At 44.5% G+C, this 21,090-nt stretch overlaps 1 protein-coding gene across 3 annotated transcripts in view; it reads left to right on the top strand.

Moving 5' to 3' along the window:
* Positions 1-21,090, top strand: part of LOC122921143 (capping protein, Arp2/3 and myosin-I linker protein 3-like) — a 782,130-nt gene that overhangs the window by 168,116 nt on the left and 592,924 nt on the right. For all 3 annotated transcript variants that reach the window (XM_044271159.1, XM_044271158.1, XM_044271160.1), the window contains one exon: positions 12,476-12,570. In XM_044271159.1, the coding sequence (XP_044127094.1) occupies positions 12,476-12,570 (95 nt within the window). The remainder of the gene's footprint in view (positions 1-12,475; positions 12,571-21,090) is intronic.

Genomic DNA, 21,090 nt, shown 5'->3' with positions numbered 1-21,090 from the left:
GTTGTGTGACAGGCGCTTGTTGGGGTTCTTCAGCAGGGGTTGACGCTGCTTTTGGACTTGAATTTAGGCTGTCATCTGGCTCCACATGCTGCATGACCTAATGTGAAGTGCGTTGCAAGTTATCATCATGATCAGGTTTAGGTCCAACTATGCTGCTGGGTCTATCACTTGCAGAGTTTTCTGCTTCTTCTAACGCTTCTGCTGCAGCAGCTGCAACTTCCTTTTCCACAGTTAGCTTTTCCAGAGCTGCTTGTTGTTCAGCCAGGGCTTTCCATGTGTGCTTTCTCCACTTCCATACAAGCTTTCTCCACCTTTAACTGTCTTTCTTCAGAAAATGTTGCGTGGGTTTTGGCGGCTTCAGCTTTTGCGCAGGCAATGGCGACTGTGGAGCTGTTCACTGATCTCTTTGAACTTCTGGAGCTAGCCGAGATGCGAGACCTTGTCTTGTACAGTTTGGATTCTCTTGACCACATAATGGCACAGCGAACAGGTTTGCACACTTGCAAATGTCGTGGATGACGAAGCTGCACCTTGCAGGGTTCAGTACCATGCGGTCCAACCTGTTAGAGGTTGTTGACTCGCAGGGTTTGAGGAATCACAGTTTCTAGTATCTAGCTTGTAAGAAGCCATTGTTTTACTGCGGCCAGGGAGTCGCAGTTCCTCGTATCTAGCTCATAAGTAGCCAGTTACTGGCTGAATTGGTGAACTGCCTCAGCCAGCTTTTGGTAAGTGTGAAGGTACATAGCTTGACAGACAGCTAAACCTTATCCCGGCAATGAATTGACAATGGAGTAACGTCCAACTTTATCTTTATTGCAAGGATGTAAATGCGTATGCGTGGTAAAACAGCAATGCTACCGTGAGCTTAGATGTAGAGGATGACTCAAGAGACTTCCAAGACATGCGCTATTCTCATGCAGTGATGACTGTGAATTAAGAAAATGGCTGCTATGTGCAGGGATGATGTCACTAAGATATGCAAGCTGAAGTAGACCAAACTTGTAATGTGAATAGCTGCAATTGTATGTAAAACGGCCACTAGATGGAGCTGTTACACAATGAACAGAGAATGATACAGAAAACATTAACTAGGTATGAAAGTTATGCATAAATTAACAATAAACTTGCTGAAGGCATGACAGTAAGTATCATAATAAATCCACTTGCAGTGTCGGGGGAACAATTAGATGAATGTTTCATTTAATTTATTTTTGCCTCTTTTCTCCAACTTTTTATCCCACTGGATAACCTCTTTAAACTCAGACAATGTATGGGTGAGAGTGGTTAGTAGAAAGAGATAGCACCTGCTAAGAAGCTGCCAGAATCAGAGATGGCTCCTATACAGAGAAAATAAACCCAAAATTATGTGCTGGATCTCATCCTTGTTGTACTTAACTTTTCAATTAAAATGTCATTCCATTATTCAACTTTCTTTAAAAACATGATCCAAGCATCACAGAGATAAATCAGAGCATGTAGACACAGTTTGAACATCGCTAGTACTTATCTATGATCTGTATAATGTGCCCTGTGATATACATTTATAGCAGAGGACAGTAAACCGCTGCATGGAGGCAGAACTATCTACACCAATAAGCAGTAGTAACATATGCCTGTAAGTAATGTTTCCAAGGCACAAAACTGGAATCTTAAAATAATAAAATTAATAATATATGCAAAACTTTTAAACCCAAAATATTGGGAACTTTTTCAGTAATGCAATATTAGATGTCATCTGTAATTTAAACCTGCCGGGAAAGAGGTGTTCAACATTTAGATACAAAGTGCCTTCCGATACAAAAGCACTTATCCTTAATAGAGATGAGCACATTTTTTGAAATACTGTTCAGTCTCTCTCTCTTTCTCTCTTTCTCTCTTTCTCTCTTTCTCTCTTTCTCTCTTTCTCTCTTTCTCTCTTTCTCTCTTTCTCTCTTTCTCTCTTTCTCTCTTTCTCTCTTTCTCTCTTTCTCTCTTTCTCTCTTTCTCTCTTTCTCTCTTTCTCTCTCTCTCTCAGGTTTGTTCTGACACCAAAGTGTTATGCAAGCTGGTGTGGACCCACTGCGCCACTGACTGGCTATACTCTGGAGTGGCGTGACTAAGCAACTACCTGGTCTTCACTAGAGCCTCTGATGGTGAGGATAGGCTTGGGCCGTTAAGGTAGTTGCCAGGTGCCACTCCAGAGCAGTCCCCGAGTCAGAGGCAGCTGACCAGGGGGTCAGAGATATCGGTGCAAGCACCGAGGGGAAGTGCGTGGTCAGGAAGTCGGGGGTCAGGGCAGGCAGTGATCAAACAAGGTCCATGAACAAAGTCCAAGGTCAGAGGCACATGGCAAACAAGCAAAAGTCTTAGTAACCACCTTTAAATACTTCCGGCAATCTAGCCATAGGCTGGTGAGAGAGGGCATGTACGTGCTGCCTCACAAGGGAGGAGAGACACACCCATACAAGCCCTCCACTCCAGCAAGAAGTAAACATTCAACAAATAAGCTAGCTGTTACCCGCGCTTGTCAGCACGGCGCATGGCAGCAGGAGGGAAAGGGAGCCCAGCGGCCGTGCAGAAGCACCGGCACGGACCGCAGGGGCAGAAGCCCCGGCACGGACCGCTGTGCTAGCAATAAGCTTCCAAAAATTCTCCCCTTTTTCGGAGAGCAAGCAGCAGCAGTACAGTTTGGAATATCATAAACAAGGCAGGAGATGTGTGGTTGCAGTACAGTATGGAAACTAACAGACAAGGCAGTAGATGTGCAGCTGTGTGATAGCAGTAGCCCTGGAAGCAGCAGTACAGTATCTGACAAGACTAACAAGGCAGACAGTGGCATCATTAGGCCGATGGTAAATAAATGTAATATTTTCCATGCTTATTCAGGACAATTTTTCACTACAGCCACCCACACTCTTAGGCTACTTTCACACTCGCGTTTTGGGTGGATCTGTCATAGATCTGCAAAAAAACGTCTGTTACAATAATACAACCGCATGCATCCGTCATGAACGGATCCGTTTGCTTTATCTGTAACATAGCCAAGACGGATCCGTCATGAATTCCATTGAAAGTCAATGGGACACGGATCCGTTTTCTATTTTGCCAGATTGTGTCAGAGAAAACGGCTTTTGGCTCCGTTTCATCAAGTGAACAGCAAAATGCTGCAGGCAGCGTTTTGGTGTCCACCTCCAGAGCGGAATTGAGACTGATCGGAGGCAAACTAATGCATTCTGAGCGGATCCTTTTCCATTCAGAGCCCTGAACGGATCTCACAAACGGAAAGCCTAAACGCCAATGTGAAAGTAGCCTTACTTGTGGATGACGTGGCACGAGTCACTTTCCATTACCCTGCCTGTTGCCACTCTGTCTTTTAACAGACATTATGAGGTCTATTTAAACAATGAGAAGTCACAGGTGTGGTGAACGGATTATTAAAGGGGTTGTCTCATTTCAGTAAGTGGCATTTATCATGTAGAGAAAGTTAATACAAGCCACTTACTAATGTATTGTTATTATCCATATTGCTTCCTTGGCTGGCCGGATTCATTTTTCCATCACATTATACACCGCTCGTTTCCATGGTTACAGACCACCCTGAAATCCATCTGTGGTGGTCATGCTTGCACACTATAGGAAAAAGTGTCAGCCTCTCTGGTGGCAAGGACCATGGGAGTGCATATAAGCTAGTGCTTTTTCCTATCTTCCTAACCATGGAAACGAGCAGTGTATAATGTGATGGTAAAATGAATCCAGTAAAGAAAGCAATATGAATAATAACAATACATTAGTAAGTGGCTTGTAATAACTTTCTCTATATAATAAATGCTACTTGCTGAAGTGACACAACCCCTTTAAATAAGGAAACTCTGTAACGTGTTTTTGGGAAAAAAGGTACTTTATAACCAAAATATACTCTTCTGTTGGTGCACTAAAATATGCCGAAAAATACGCTTATTGCAGAATCATAAACTGTGAGGACTTTGCAACAGGATTTTAGAAAGAAAAAGTCGCAATTGCACAACATCTTAAGCTAAATATACAGTGGATATAAAAAGTCTACACACCCCTGTTAAAATGTCAGGTTTCTGTGATGTAAAAAAAGGAGACAAAGATAAATCATTTCAGAACTTTTTCCCCCTTTAATGTGACCTATAAACTGTACAACTCAATTGAAAACCAACTGAAATCTTTTAGGTAGAGGGAAGAAAATACAAACCGGATTCCAAAAAAGTTGGGACACTAAGCAAATTGTGAATAAAAACTGAATGCAATGATGTGGACATGGCAAATGTCAATATTTTATTTGTAATAGAACGTAGATGACGTTTAATCCAAGTAAATGTATCATTTTAAAGGAAAAATACATTGATTCAAATTTTCACGGTGTCAACAAATCCCAAAAAAGTTGGGACAAGTAGCAATAAGAGGCTGGAAAAAGTAAATTTGAGCATAACGAAGAGCTGGAAGATCAATTAACACTAATTAGGTGAATTGGCAACATGATTGGGTATAAAAAGAGCTTCTCAGAGTGGCAGTGTCTCTCAGAAGCCAAGATGGGTAGAGGATCACCAATTCCCACAATGTTGCGCAGAAAGATAGTGGAGCAATATCAGAAAGGTGTTACCCAGCGAAAAATTGCAAATGACTTTGCATCTATCATCATCAACTGTGCATAACATCATCCGAAGATTCAGAGAATCTGGAACAATCTCTGTGCGTAAGGGTCAAGGCCGTAAAACCATACTGGATGCCCGTGAACTCCGGGCCCTTAAACGACACTGCACCACAAACAGGAATGCTACTGTAAAGGGAATCACAGAATGGGCTCAGGAATACTTCCAGAAACCATTGTCAGTGAACACAATCCACCGTGCCATCCAACTCTACAGTGCAAAGAAGAAGCCATTTCTAAGCAAGATCCACAAGCTCAGGCGTTTTCACTGGGCCAGGGATCATTTAAAATGGAGTGTGGCAAAATGGAAGACTGTTCTGTGGTCAGACGAGTCACGATTCGAAGTTCTTTTTGGAAATCTGGGACGCCATGTCATCCGGACCAAAGAGGACAAGGACAACCCAAGTTGTTATCAAGGCTCAGTTCAGAAGCCTGCATCTCTGATGGTATGAGGTTGCATGAGTGCGTGTGGCATGGGCAGCTTGCATGTCTGGAAAGGCACCATCAATGCAGAAAAATATATTCAGGTTCTAGAACAAATGCTCCCATCCAGACGTCATCTCTTTTCAACAAGATAATGACAGACCACATTCTGCATCAATCACAACATTATGGCTGCTTAGGAGAAGGATCCGGGTACTGAAATGGCCAGTCTACAGTCCATATCTTTCACCTATAGAGAACATTTGGCGCATCATAAAGAGGAAGGTGCAACAAAGAAGGCCCAAGATGATTGAACAGTTAGAGGCCTGTATTAGACAAGAATGGGAGAGCATTCCTATTTCTAAACTTGAGAAACTGGTCTCCTCGGTCCCCAGACGTCTGTTGAGTGTTGTAAAAAGAAGGGGAGATGCCACACAGTGGTGAAAATGGCCTTGTCCCAACTTTTTTGGGATTTGTTGACACCATGAAATTCTGATCCAACATATTTTTCCCTTAACCACTTAAGGACCACAGGTTTATACCCCCCCCCCCCCCCCCTAGTGACCAGGCCCTTTTTTACAAATTGGCACTCCACAACTTTAGCGGTTTATTGCTCGGTCATGCAACTTACCACCCAAATTAATTTTACCTCCTTTTCTTCTCACTAATAGAGCTTTCATTTGGTGGTATTTCATTTCTGCTGACATTTTTTGTTATTAATCGAAATTTAACAATTTTTTTGCAAATAAATGACATTTTTCACTTTCAGTTGTAAAATTTTGCAAAAAAAACGACATCCATATATAAATTTTTCGCAAAATTTATTGTTCTACATGTCTTTGATTTAAAAAAAATGTTTGGGTAAAAAAAAAAATGGTTTGGGTAAAAGTTATAGCGTTTACAAACTATGGTACAAAAATGTGAATTTCCGCTTTTTGAAGCAGCTCTGACTTTCTGAGCACCTGTCATGTTTCCTGAGGTTCTACAATGCCCAGACAGTAGAAACCCCCCACAAATGACCCCATTTTGGAAAGTAGACACCCTAAGGTATTCACTGATGGGCATAGTGAGTTCATAGAACTTTTTATTTTTTGTCACAAGTTAGCGGAAAATTATGATTTTTTTTTTTTTTTTTTTTTTTTTTTTTTTTTTTCTTACAAAGTCTCATATTCCACTAACTTGTGACAAAAAATAAAAACTTCCATGAACTCACTATGCCCATCACAAAATACCTTGGGGTGTCTTCTTTCCAAAATGGGGTCACTTGTGGGGAAGTTATACTGCCCTGGCAATTTAGGGGCCCAAATGTGTGAGAAGTACTTTGCAATCAAAATATGTAAAAAATGGCCTGTGAAATCCGAAAGGTGCACTTTGGAATGTGTGCCCCTTTGCCCACCTAGGCGGCAAAAAAGTGACACACATCTGGTATCGCCGTACTCAGGAGAAGTTGGGGAATGTGTTTTGGGGTGTCATTTTACATATACCCATGCTGGGTGAGAGAAATATCTTGGCAAAAGACAACTTTTCCCATTTTTTTATACAAAGTTGGCATTTGACCAAGATATTTATCTCACCCAGCATGGGTATATGTAAAATGACACCCCAAAACACATTGCCCAACTTCTCCTGAGTACGGCGATACCAGATGTGTCACACTTTTTTGCAGCCTAGGTGGGCAAAGGGGCACATATTCCAAAATGCACCTTTAGGATTTCACCGGCCATTTTTTACAGATTTTGATTTCAAACTACTTCGCACACATTAGGGCCCCTAAATTGCCAGGGCAGTATAACTACCCCACAAGTGACCCCATTTTGGAAAGAAGACACCCCAAGGTATTCCGTGAGGGGCATGGCGAGTTCCTGGAATTTTTAATTTTTTGTCACAAGTTAGTGGAATATGAGACTTTGTAAGAAAAAAAAAAAAAAAATCATAATTTTCCGCTAACTTGTGACAAAAAATAAAAAATTATAGGAACTCGCCATGCCCCTCACAGAATACCTTGGGGTGTCTTCTTTCCAAAATGGGGTCACTTGTGGGGTAGTTATACTGCCCTGGCATTCTAGGGGCCCTAATGTGTGGTAAGTAGTTTGAAATCAAAATGTGTAAAAAATGACCTGTGAAATCCGAAAGGTGCTCTTTGGAATGTGTCCCCCTTTGCCCACCTAGGCGGCAAAAAAGTGTCACACATCTGGTATCGCCGTACTCAGGAGAAGTTGGGGAATGTGTTTTGGGGTGTCATTTTACATATAACCATGCTGGGTGAGAGAAATATCTCTGCAAATGACAACTTTTCCCATATTTCTCTCACCCAGCATGGGTATATGTAAAATGACACCCCAAAACACATTCCCCAACTTCTCCTGAGTACGGCGATACCAGATGTGTGACACTTTTTTGCAGCCTAGATGCGCAAAGGGGCCCAAATTCCTTTTAGGGGGGCATTTTTAGACATTTGGATCCCAGACTTCTTCTCACGGTTTCAGGCCCCTAAAATGCCAGGGCAGTATAAATACCCCACATGTGACCCCATTTTGGAAAGAAGACACCCCAAGGTATTCAATGAGGGGCATGGCGAGTTCATCGAATTTTTTTTTTTGGGCACAAGTTAGCGGAAATTTTTATTTTATTTTATTTTTTTCTCACAAAGTCTCCCTTTCCGCTAACTTGGGACAAAAATGTCAATCTTTCATGGACTCAATATGCCCCTCACGGAATACCTTGGGGTGTCTTCTTTCCGAAATGGGGTCACATGTGGGGTATTTATACTGCCCTGGCTTTTTAGGGGCCCTAAAGAGTGAGAAGAAGTCTGGAATATAAATGTCTAAAAATGTTTACGCATTTGGATTCCGTGAGGGGTATGGTGAGTTCATGTGAGATTTTATTTTTTGACACAAGTTAGTGGAATACGAGACTTTGTAAGAAAAAACAAACAAAAAATATATATATTTCCGCTAACTTGGGCCAAAAAAATGTCTGAATGGAGCCTTACAGGGGGGCGATCAATGACAGGGGGTTGATCAGGGAGTGTATATGGGGTGATCACCCCTCTGTCATTGATCACCCCCCTGTCATTGATCACCCCCCTGTAAGGCTCCATTCAGACGTCCATATGTTTTTTACGGATCCACGGATACATAGATCGGGACCGCAAAACACATACGGATGTCTGAATGGAGCCTTACATGGGGGTGATCAATGACAGGGGGTGATCAGGGAGTGTATATGAGGTGATCACCCCCCTGTCACTGATCACCCCCCTGTAAGGCTCCATTCAGACGTCCGTATGCGTTTTGCGGATCCGATCCATGGATGCGTGAATCCGTAAAACACATGCAGACGTCTGAATGGAGCCTTACACGGGGGTGATCATCCCATATAGACTCCCTGATCACCCCCCTGTAAGGCTCCATTCAGACGTCCGTATGCGTTTTACGGATCTGATCCATGGATGCGTGGATCCGTAAAACACATGCAGACGTCTGAATGGAGCCTTACAGGGGGGTGATCAATGACAGGGGGGTGATCAGGAAGTCTATATGGGGTGATCACCCCCCTGTCACTGATCACCCCTCTGTAAGGCTCCATTCAGACGTCCGTATGTGTTTTGCGGATCCGATTCATAGATGCGTGGATCCGTAAAACACATACGGACATCTGAATGGAGCCTTACAGTGGGGTGATCAATGACAGGGGGTGATCAGGGAGTGTATATGGGTGATCACCCGCCTGTCATTGATTCCCCCCCTGTAAGGCTCCATTCAGACGTCCGTATGTGTTTTGCGGATCCGATCCATGTATCCGTGGATCCGTAAAAATCATACGGACGTCTGAATGGAGCCTTACAGGGGGGTGATCAATGATGGAGGTGATCAGGGAGTCTATATTGGTGATCACTCCTCTGTCATTGATCACCCCCCTGTAAGGCTCCATTCAGACGTCCGTATGTGTTTTGCGGATCCGATCCATGTATCCGTGGATCCGTAAAAATCATACGGACGTCTGAATGGAGCCTTACAGGGGGGTGATCAATGACGGAGGTGATCAGGGAGTCTATATTGGTGATCACTCCTCTGTCATTGATCACCCCCCTGTAAGGCTCCATTCAGACGTCCGCATGTGTTTTGCGGATCCGATCCATGTATCAGTGGATCCGTAAAAATCATACGGACGTCTGAATGGAGCCTTACAGGGGGGTGATCAATGACAGGGGGGTGATCAATGACAGGGAAGTGATCAGGAAATCTATATGCGTGATCACCCCCTTGTCATTGATCACCCCCCTGTAAGGCTCCATTCAGACGTCCGTATGCGTTTTGCGGATCCGATCCATGTATCCGTGGATCCGTAAAAATCATACGGACCTCTGAATGGAACCTTACAGGGGGGTGATCAATGACATGGGGGTGATCAATGACAGGGGGGTGATCAGGGAGTCTATATGGGCTGATCAGTGGTTTATAAAGGGTTAATAAGTGACGGGGGGGGGGTGTAGTGTAGTGTAGTGGTGTTTGGTGCTACTTTACTGACCTACCTGAGTCCTCTGGTGGTCGATCCTAACAAAAGGGACCACCAGAGGACCAGGTAGCAGGTATATTAGACGCTGTTATCAAAACAGCGTCTAATATACCTGTTAGGGGTTAAAAAAATCACATCTCCAGCCTGCCAGCGAGCGATCGCCGCTGGCAGGCTGGAGATCCATTCGCTTACCTTCCGTTCCTGTGAGCGCACGCGCCTGCGTGCGCGCGTTCACAGGAAATCTCGGCTCACGCGAGATGACGCCAATTGGCGTTAGCGTAGCCTGGGAGAGCCGCCGCAATGACGCCTTTCGGGGTTAGCGCGGCGCCAAGTGGTTAAAATGGTACATTTTCTCAGTTTAAACTTTTGTTCCGTGATTTATGTTCTATTCTGAATAAAATATTAGAAGTTGGCACCTCCACATCATTGCATTCAGTTTTTATTCACGATTTGTATAGTGTCCCAACTTTTTTGGAATCCGGTTTGTATATAAAAATAAAATAATTTGGTTGCATAAGTGTGCACACCCTTAAACTAATACTTTTTTGAAGCACCTTTTGATTTTATTACAGCACTCAGTCTTTTTGGGTATGAATCTTTTAGCATGGCACATTTTGGCACATAAATACTGTTATAAGGGTGAAGGCTGTCTTGGTTATGTACAATATATGTTTTTATATGTTGCAAGAGTTGGTGTGTTCACACTGTGCGTTTCTTTGGACTTTTGGTTGTTTCCTTTTCTAGTGAATGTTCACGGGAATTGGATCAGAGTCCCTAAGGGTTAACTTTTCGTTAAGTCCCAGTACAGTCTGTAATGCATCAACTCGGTAATGAGTGGGTGGCAACTAGGGTGTGATGCACAGGGAGACGACCAATAGGATCAATGCCGCCCCCCATGGATTGTTTGGGGGAATGGTCATCTTTTTCCTTTATATTGGGGTGTCTCACTGTGCAACAACGTTACGACTAAGGGTCCCAGTACCCGAAACGCGTCAACGCTAATCTGTTGTACTATGTGGCAGTCTGTCATGTCTGCATGATGTCCTAATAAAGAAGAGGTTTTTAATATGGATCCAACTTGAATCTGAGACCTTTCTTCATAATTACCTGCAGCCTGCGATGGGGTCACTCCCCTAGGGTTTCGGAATCGGGATCATACAACACTGGGAGGTGAGCTGGATAAAAATTGTCTCTCACATTTTGACTTCTCTGCAAAAACACTCCAAATCTGTCAGATTGCGAGGGCATCTCCTGTGCACAGCCCTCTTCAGATCACACCACAGATTTTCAATCAATCAAGACTCTGGCTGGGCAATTCCCAAAAACTTTAACATCAAGGTGTGGAGAGTAGAGAGAGAGGAGGCACTGCCAGACGTCACATTAATAATGATACCCAGTCTTCAACTACCTGTCCCTTGCACGTCTCGGTGGTGCACAGCCTTGACAGTATGCACACAAAATAGGGAGAGGAATAGAAAAAGGAGCACTCACCGGCGTGGTTAAAAGTCCTTTATTCGTACAAAAAGGTAAAATCTTCGGGCTGGGGCGTATGGTGCGACACAGCTGAAGTCAGCTTCAGCTGTGTCGCACCATATGCTCCATCTTCTTCTGGTAAAGCAATTCCTTTGTTGATTTGGATGTATGCTTTGGGTCGTTCTCATGCTGAAAGATGAAGTTCCTCTTCATGTTCAGCTTTCTAGCAGAAGCCTGAAGGTTTTGTGCCAATATTGACTGGTATTTGGAACTGTACATAATTTCCTGTAGCTTAACTAAGGCCCCAGTTCCAGCTGAAGAAAAAACAGCCCCTTGGCATGATGCTGCCACCACCATGCTTCACTGTGGGTATGGTGTTCTTTTGGTGATGTGCAGTGTTGTTTTTGTGCCAAGCATATCTTTTGGAATTATAGCCAAAAAGTTCAACCTTGGTTTCATCAGACCATAACACCTTTTCTCACATGCTTTTGGAAGATGTCAAATGTGTTTTTGCAAAATGTAGCCTGGCTTGGATGTTTTTCTTCATAAGAAAAGACTTTCGTCTTGCCACTCTACCCCATAGCCCAGACATATGAAGAATATGGGAGATTGTTGTGACATGTACCACACAGCCAGTACTTGCCAGATATTACTGCAGCTCCTTTAATTTTGCTGTAGGCCTCTTGGTAGCCTCCCAGATCAGTTTTCTTCTTGTCTTTTCATCAGTTTTGGAGGGACATCCAGTTCTTGGTAATGTCACTGTTGTGCCATATTTTCTCCACTTGATGATGACAGTCTTCACTGTGTTCCATGGTATATCTAATGCCTTGGACATTCTTTTGTACCCATCTCCTGACTGATACCTTTTAACAATGATATCCCTCTGATGCTTTGGAAGCTCTCTGTGGACCATGGCTTTTGCTGTGGGATGCGACTAAGAAAATTTCAGGCAAGACCAACTAGAGCAGATGAACTTTATTTGGGGTTAATCAGAGGCACTTTACATGATGGCAGATGTATGCTGACTCCTATTTAACATGATTTTGAACATGATTGCTTAATTCTGAACACAGCTACATCCCCAGTTATAAGAGGGTGTGCACACTTACGCAACCACATTATTTTTTTTTTTTTTTTTTGTTTTCTTCCTTCCACCTAAAAGATTTCAGTTTGTTTTTCAATTGAGTGGTACAGTTTATAGGTCACATTAAAGGTGGAAAAAGTTCTGAAATGATTTATCTTTGTCTCATTTTTTTTACATCACAGAAGCCTGACATTTTAACAGGGGTGTGTAGACTTTTTATATCCACTGTATATAATATGTATATATTTTATCCATAATGCTTCTAGCAAAATATATATGAAAATGCTAAACACATTTTGTATTTTTATTTTTTTTATCTGCAGAAAGATAATAAGGAAAAATCCAGATCTACAAGACAATTTCACAGGGATTACCGATCATCTGGAAGATTTTACAGAAGTGAACCAAGGACCTTGTGGTAATTGTCTATTTTAATGAAATTATCAAAGTCTTTTTTGAGACTGTATATGACTGTCATTCATAAAAACCATAAAGGGGGAGGGGTTTGCCTTTATATAAAAACCTGACTAAAGCCCATACTCTGAGTTACTGTGGGTAGAAATACATAGTGGGAAACCCAATAATAAAATACTGATAGGAGTTTGTTATAAGCTACCTAATATAACAGAGTCCACAGAAAATCTACTATTAATGGAAATAGAAGAGGCAGCAAAACAAATAAAGTTCTTTATTATAGGGGACTTCAATTACCAAGACTGAGAAACTGAAAGCTTTGGATATCATGAAGGAAACAGATTCTTGGAAAAGCTAAAGATAATTACCTTTCTCAACTGGTATAGGATCTAACTAGAGGGATGGCCATATTGGACTTTACTATATTAACCAATAGACTTGACAGAACAGATGTGTAGGTTGGGGGATGCCTGGGAGTAATATAATCAACTTCCAATTGTAATTCAAAATTGTGTTTTTTTTTCAGGGAGGCACAAAACGCTTAACTTCCCAAAAAAATATAATAATAATTTGACCAGTTTAGATTGTCCAAGTTAGTGAGACTGATGAACTATGTCCTAAAAAACTAAAATACAGCCCACAAAATGGGATATTTTTAAAAGCATCCTAAACTCTAATTACGAGAGATACCTATCTTATGGGATTAAAAGGGTCACAAACTAAAAAATAACAATGTGGATAAATAGAAATGTAATGTGGCAATAAATGACAAAAAGAAAGCATTTAAGTTACTAAAACAGGAATGTAGTGAAGAAGAGCTAAAAACCTACAAGGAGAAAAACAGAATATGTTAAAAGACCGATAAAGGGAGCCAGGCTCATTGCCAAAGAAAGTAAAACTAAACCTAAAATGTTTTTCAGTTATATAAATGCTAAACCTGAAAGAGTTATGAGGAAGGAGTTGTAAAGAATGATAAGGAGAAAGTGGGTATGAAGCCAGGTATGCTGTGGTTGTCCCTGAGAATAATAGTTTTTGCCTCGGATCAATAGGGAATCCATAGAGAACCACATGAGGGCTATTTGCCATAGGAAGCTGGGGCAGGAAGACCAAAACTCACAGACTGGCAAGGATGGCATTAATCAGAGAGGCAGCACAGAGACATAAGATAACCCTGGAGGAGCTGCAGAGTTCCACAGCAGAGACTGGAGTATCTGTACATAGGACGACAATAAGCCGTACGCTCCAAAGAGTTGGGCTTTATGGCAGAGTGGGCAGAAGAAAGCCATTACTTTCAGCAAAAAACAAAAAGACATGGTGTGAGTTTGCAAAAAGGCATGTGGGAGACTCCCAAAATGTATGGAGGAAGGTGCTCTGGTCTGATGAGACTAAAATTGAACTTTTCAGCCATCAAAGTAAACGTTATGTCTGGCGCAAACCCATCACATCACCTAAAGAACACCATCCTCACAGTGAAACATGTTGGTGGCAGAATCATGCTGTGGGGATGTTTTTCGGCAGCCAGGACTGGGAAACTTGTCAGAGTTGAGGGAAAGATGGATGGTGCTAAATGCAGGGATATTCTTGAGCAAAACCTGTACCACTCTGTGCGCGATTTGGCACTAGGACGGACGTTCACCTTCCAGCAGGACAATGACCCCAAACACATTGCTAAAGCAACACTTGAGTGGTTTAAGGGGAAACATGTAAATGGGTTGGAATGGCCTAGTCAAAGCCCAGATCTCAATCCAATAGAAAATCTCAGGTCAGACTTAAAGGGGTTGTCCAGGTTCAGAGCTGAACCCGGACATACCTCCATTTTCGCCCCGGCAGCCCCCCTGACAGGAGCATCAGAGCAGTTCATGCTCCGGTGCTCTCCTTTGCCCTGCGCTAAATCACCCAGGGCAAAGGCATTTTTTGGAGTACCGAAGTTCCGGTGATGTGGGCTCAGTTGTTTCAAGGGGACTAACACCTGGACTGTGGCATGCCGGAGGGGGATCCATGGCAAAACTCCCATGGAAAATTACATAGTTGACGCAGAGTTGGATTTTAATCCATAAAGGGCATGGAAAATTACATAGTTGACGCAGAGTTGGATTTTAATCCATAAAGGGCAAAAATCACCTAAGAATCCTATTTTTTTTTTGAACAACATGGTTTAAAACATCCAGTGTGTGTATACGATCAGGTATGATGTTGTAAGTATTGATCAGGTAGTGTAAGGGTTACGCCCGCTTCACAGACATTGACAGACCAAACTCCCCTTTTAATGCACCGCAAAAAACAACCGCAAACAGTCCATTTGCCCAACTGCAAACTTCCCATTTGCACAAGGTTGGATACCAAGCTAGCCATGTCCCGTTGATGTCATTGAAGGGTTCTTCCTTCACCCAGCCACGTACAACACCAAGGGTTCCCGAAAGGTGAATTGAATTGATTTTTCGAACAGGGAGATGGTTAAAAAAACGCTTGCTCTCTCCCCTTTGTTTGAATCCACGCCACGGTCACTGCATCTGCGCCGTGCAATTTACTGTCACACCCGATATTTGTGATATTTTCTATAGTACTATTTTCATCAGTTTAATCCCTGTTACGTCCCCTGTCCGGGGACGTGTGTCGAATTGATTAATCATTGTCGAATTAATGACATCCTGAAATAATTTTGTTCTGAGCTCTATACTAGCTTTGTATTGGAATTGATGGGGATTTCTTAAATTGTCTGCATTATTTCTAATAAAAAAATTATAATAAAGTCTCTTAATAGTTTATTTTATGTATTAAAAACCCATATAACGTTAAAAAAAAGTTGCTGTTTTTGCAGCCACAGTGCAGCACTAGAGGCCAGAAAAATTAGGCATGTACATATGCCTGAAAAATTCGGTATTGTTGCAGGAAAAATTGATGTTTACCAGGCAGAAAGGTGACTAAAACATTGCGGCCTGAACCCTAGTTAGTGGCGGAGAATTCACGAAAGTCATCCGGTATGCAGACATTAAATACAGCAGCGTGGGGACCATTTTGAGGCCAAGGCATGTCATCAGGCCTTTAGTTAGTCAAACGTATCCCCCACTGTCAGTCCCTCAGGATCCATGCCTCATTCATCTTAATAAAGGTGAGGTAATCAACACTTTTTTGACCGAGGCGACTTCTTTTCTCAGTGACAATGCCTCCTGCTGCTCTGAAGGTCCTTTCTGACAGGACACTTGAAGCGGGGCAGGCCAGAAGTTCTATCGCAAACTGGGATAGTTCAGGCCACAGGTCAAGCCTGCACACCCAGTAGTCAAGGGGTTCATCGCTCCTCAGAGTGTCAATCTGCAGTTAAGGCGAGGTAGTCTGTTACCTGTCAGTCGAGTCGTTCTCTAAGGCTGGCTCCCGAAGGGCTGTGGCGATGTGCATGACTGAAAAAGCTCTGCATGTCCTCCATCAACAACACATCTGTAAAGCGTCCTGTCCTTGCCGTCGTGGTCGTGGTAGGAGAAGGATTGCTTTCACCTCTTCCCCTGTTAGATTCCCGTTGTGCTGTGACATCCCCCTTATAAGCTGTGTAAAGCATATTTTTTTGTTTGGTTTTGAACTGCTGCATCCTTTCTGACTTCCGGTTATTTGGTAACATTTCCACCACTTTCTGCTTATACCAGGGGTCTAGTAGTGTGGCCACCCAGTACAGGTCGTTCACCTTCATCCTTTTTATACGAGGGTCCCTCAACAAACATGACAGCATGAAAGACCCCTTTTGCACAAGGTTGGATGCCGAGCTACTCATTTCCCGTTCCTTCTCCTCACTGATGTCATTGACGGTCTGTTCTTCCCCCCAGCCACGTACAACCCCACGGGTCCCAGATAGGTGACAACAACAAGCACCCTGGGATGCCTGCTGCGGTTGGTCTTCCTCCTTCTCAAAGCCACATTCCTCCTCTGACTCCTCTTCCTCATACTCCTCTTGCAGCGTTGCCGCAGGTCCGGCAAGCGATGATGACAAGGCTGTTTCTGGTGGTGATGGTGACCACAACTCTTCCTCTTCATGCTCATCTACAGCCTGATCCAGCACTCTTCGCAAGGCACGCTCCAGGAAGAAAACAAATGGGATGAGGTCGCTGATGGTGCGACTGACTAGGTTTGTCACCTCCTCAAAAGGACGCATGAGCCTACAGGCATTGCGCATGAGCGTCCAGTAACGTGGCAAAAAAATTCCCAGCTCCGCAGAGGCTGTCCTAGCACCCCGGTCATACAAATACTTGTTGACGTCTTTTTCTTGTTGGAGCAGGCGGTCGAACATTAGGAGTGTTATTATTATTATTTATTATTAAAGCAGAATTCATTCCATAGCGCTGTACATATGATAAGGGGTGCACATACATAATACAGATAAATGCACTAATCATAAACAAGATGAGTTACAAACTGGTACAGAAGGAGAGAGGGCCCTGCCCGTGAGGGCTTACAATCTACATGGTATGGGAGAAGGACACAGTAGGTGCGGGTTAAGTTGGTCATGGCGGTATAGAGGCAGCAGGGTCACTGGTTGTAGGCTTGTCTGAAGAGGTGGGTTTTCAGGTTTCTTTTGAAGGATTCCACTTAGGGTTGGGCGATATACCGGTATCACGATATACCGCGGTATAAAAAAAATGGCGATATGGCGATATCGCCGTTTCCTAAATACTGCAGTATTTCGTGACGTCATAGAAGCGGTCATGTGCGCTGACCGCTTCTAAATCCACGGCTGCCCGCCCCAGCATGAACCGTACGGCACAGAGTACTTGTACGCTTGCGGCGGCGCTCTTATCCATTCGGCCGGCGTGAGGGAGGGAAGGAATACTGTGACTCGCATTCCCGGCACCCGACCTCTGAGAGGACTCTGTGATCCGCGCAATTAATCCCAGCGCGGTGATCACAGCGTCCTCTCAGAGGTCGGGTGCCGGGAATGTTCTTAAGTCCCTGCATTGGTGGCAGTGGGCAGTTCCGATCGGAGTCCCAGCAGTGTAATGCTGGGGCTCCGATCGATTACCATGGCAGCCAGGAAGCTACTGAAGCCCTGGCTGCTATGGTATGTTAGTGAGCGGCATTATACTCACGTGTGCCGTGGCCGCCGGGCACTCCTTTTTCTCATAGGTCTGTGCGGCGCATTGCTAATGCTATAAGCATTAGCAATGCGCCGCACAGACAGAAGGAGCGCCCGGCGGCCACGGCGCACGTGAGTATAATGCTGCTTACTAACATACCATAGCAGCCAGGGCTTCAGTAGCTTCCTGGCTGCCATGGTAACCGATCGGAGCCCCAGCATTACACTGCTGGGACTCCGATCGGAACTGCCCACTGCCACCAATGATGGGGGGGGACCCTGTGGCCTCCAAAGATTAATATTTGGGAGGGAGGAGGGGGGGCCCACTGCCACCAATGATGGGGGGACGACCCTGTGGCCTCCAATGATTAATACTGTGGAGGGAGGGGGGCCCACTGCCACCAATGATGGGAGGGGGACCCTGTGGCCACTGCCACCAATGATTAATACAATTAACGTCTCCTTGTGGCTGCCTGGCTGCCCCCATACAGTGTAACGTCTCCTTGTGGCTGCCCCCATACAGTGTAACGTCTCCTTGTGGCTGCCCCCATACAGTGTAACGTCTCCTTGTGGCTGCCTGGCTGCCCCTATACAGTGTAACGTCTCCTTGTGGCTGCCCCCATACAGTGTAACGCCTCCTTGTGGCTGCCCCCATACAGTGTAACGTCTCCTTGTGGCTGCCCCCATACAGTGTTACGTCTCCTTGTGGCTGCCTGGCTGCCCCTATACAGTGTAACGCCTCCTTGTGGCTGCCCCCATACAGTGTAACGCCTCCTTGTGGCTGCCCCCATACAGTATAACGTCTCCTTGTGGCTGCCCCCATACAGTGTAACGTCTCCTTGTGGCTGCCTGGCTGCCCCTATACAGTGTAACGTCTCCTTGTGGCTGCCCCCATACAGTGTAACGCCTCCTTGTGGCTGCCTCCATACAGTATAACGTCTCCTTGTGGCCGCCCCCATACAGTATAACGTCTCCTTGTGGCTGCACCCATACAGTATAACGTCTCCTTGTGGATGCCCCCATACAGTATAACGTCTTCTTGTGGCTGCCCCCATACAGTGTAACGTCTCCTTGTGGCTGCCCCCATACAGTGTAACGTCTCCTTGTGGCCCCAAGTGTTTTTTTCTTCTAAATGGGCATTTATCGCAATAAATTTCTTAATATCGTTATCGTGGGTATATTTTTGATATCGTCCAACCCTAATTCCACTGTGGGTGAGAGTCTGATATGTTGGGGTAGCGGGTTCCAGAGTATGGGGGATGCACGGTAGAAATCTTGGAGTCGATTGCGTGTGGGGGTGTATCGGGAAAGTAGCTCAGAGATGTAGGGAGGGGACAGGTTATGGACGGCCTTGTATGTGTTTGTTAGTACTTTGAAGTGGATTCGTTGGGCAATGGGGAGCCAGTGAAGGGATTGGCAGAGGGGAGAGGCAGAGGAGTAATAAGGTGAGAGGTGGATTAGTTGGGCAGCAGAGTTGAGGATAGATTGGAGGGGTGCGAGAGTGCTAGATGGAAGGCCACAGAGGAGAATGTTGCAGTAGTCTAGGCGGGAGATAATGAGGGCATGTACAAGCATTTTCACAGATTCAAAGTTAAGGAAAGCACGGATGCGGGAGATGTTTTTGAGTTGGAAGCGGCAGGTGGTGTAAAGGGCTTGGATGTGCGGTCGGAAGGAAAGGGCAGAATCTAAGGTCACTCCAAGGCAGCGGGCTTTGTTGACTGGGGAGAGTGTGCAGCCATTGATCGTGATAGATAGGTCTGTTGGGGGGGTTGAACAAGATGGGGGAAAGATTATGAATTCTGTCTTATCCATGTTAAGTTTAAGAAAGCGAGAGGCGAAGGATGATATAGAAGATAGACATTGTTGGATTCTTGATAGTAAGGTGGTGATGTCTGGACCAGAGAGGTAGATTTGTGTGTCGTCAGCATAGGAGTGATACTGAAAGCCATGGGACTCTATGAGCTGTCCCAGGCCAAAAGTGTAGATTGAGAAGAGCAGGGGTCCTAGGACAGAGCCTTGTGGGACACCAACAGAGAGGGAATGAGACGAGGAGGTGGTGCGGGAGTGGTTAAATTCCAACGTGTCTGGCTGTCGCAAATAGAACACCTCACTGCCATGTTGTTTTGCCGCTGAATATCGAAATGAATAGCACACACCTTCCTGGCCTACTTAAGGACGTCCTGTAAGCCTGGGTACTTAGACACAAAACGTTGTACGATGAGATTCAACACATGTGCCATGCACGGCACATGTGAAAACTTGCCCAAATTCAAAGCCGCCTACAAATTGCTTCCATTGTCACACACCACTTTGCTGATCTCCAGTTGGTGCGGGTTCAGCCACTGATCCACCTGTGCGTTCAGGGCGGACAGGAGTTCTGGTCCGGTGTGGCTCTCTGCTTTCAGGCAAGTCAACCCCAAGACAGCGTGACACTGTCGTATCCGGGATGTGGAATAGCCCCTGGGGAGCTGGGGGGATTCAGTTGATGTGCAGACAGACGCCGCAGCAGAAGAGGACTCAGCCGAGGAGGTTATGGAAGAGGATGGAGTAGGAGGAGTAGAGGAGGTGGCAGTAGGCCTGCCTGCAAGTCGTGGGGGTGTCACCAACTCCGCTGCAGAGCCACGCGTTCCATGCTTGGCAGCCGTCAGCAGGTTGACAAAATGCGCAGTGTAGGTGATATACCTGCTCTGACCGTGCTTTGCAGACCAGTTATCAGTGGTCAGATGGACCCTTGACCCAACACTGTATGCCAGAGATGCCATGACTTCCTTTTCAATCACTGAGTAGAGGTTTGGGTTTGCCTTATTTAAAAAAATTTGTTCGGGTACCTTCCATGGTGTCCCAATAGCGACAAATTTGTTGAAGGCCTCAGACTCCACCAGCTGGTATGGTAAAAGCTGGCGGGCTAAGAGTTCCGTCAAGCCAGCTGTCAGATGCTGGGCAAGGGGGTGACTGTGAAATAAATCACAAAATCAAAACAAGTTAACAAAACAATATTACACAACCTAAAAACAATAATAATTATTTAGTCATGTAGAATTATTGAGTTATAGCTACCAGAATCAGCTTCTCTTTGGCCACCCTGCTCACAGGCCACCTCCTCTCAGGAAGGCTCTCTATAAACTGTCCTCTATGCCAAATTTTGCTCATGTTTTATACACATTTTTGGATCTTGGAACTCACTTCCACTCCCATCAGCAAATATTTCCTACTTCAAAGGATGGTTTTGATCTCTGTGTGTTCCTTCCCAATATGCACCAGGAGAATAAAAAGGTGTCACATTTTCCCACAACTTGCATATTATGACAACTCCTGTGATTTGTACATTGTTATGAGATCACACTGACTAGAGACATAACACTCTAGTGTTAATATTTGAATGGGAGAGTCCATCTGCCCTCAGGATGCCTTAAAAATGTAAGTTACTGTAAACACTACAACATCATGGCTGCGTAGGAGAAGGATCCG

This window comes from Bufo gargarizans, chromosome 10 (assembly GCF_014858855.1).
Source record: "Bufo gargarizans isolate SCDJY-AF-19 chromosome 10, ASM1485885v1, whole genome shotgun sequence".
Taxonomy (NCBI): Eukaryota; Metazoa; Chordata; class Amphibia; order Anura; family Bufonidae; genus Bufo; species Bufo gargarizans.
The sequence above is the reverse complement of the archived record's forward strand: the minus strand, read 5'-3'. Positions and strand labels throughout refer to the sequence as shown.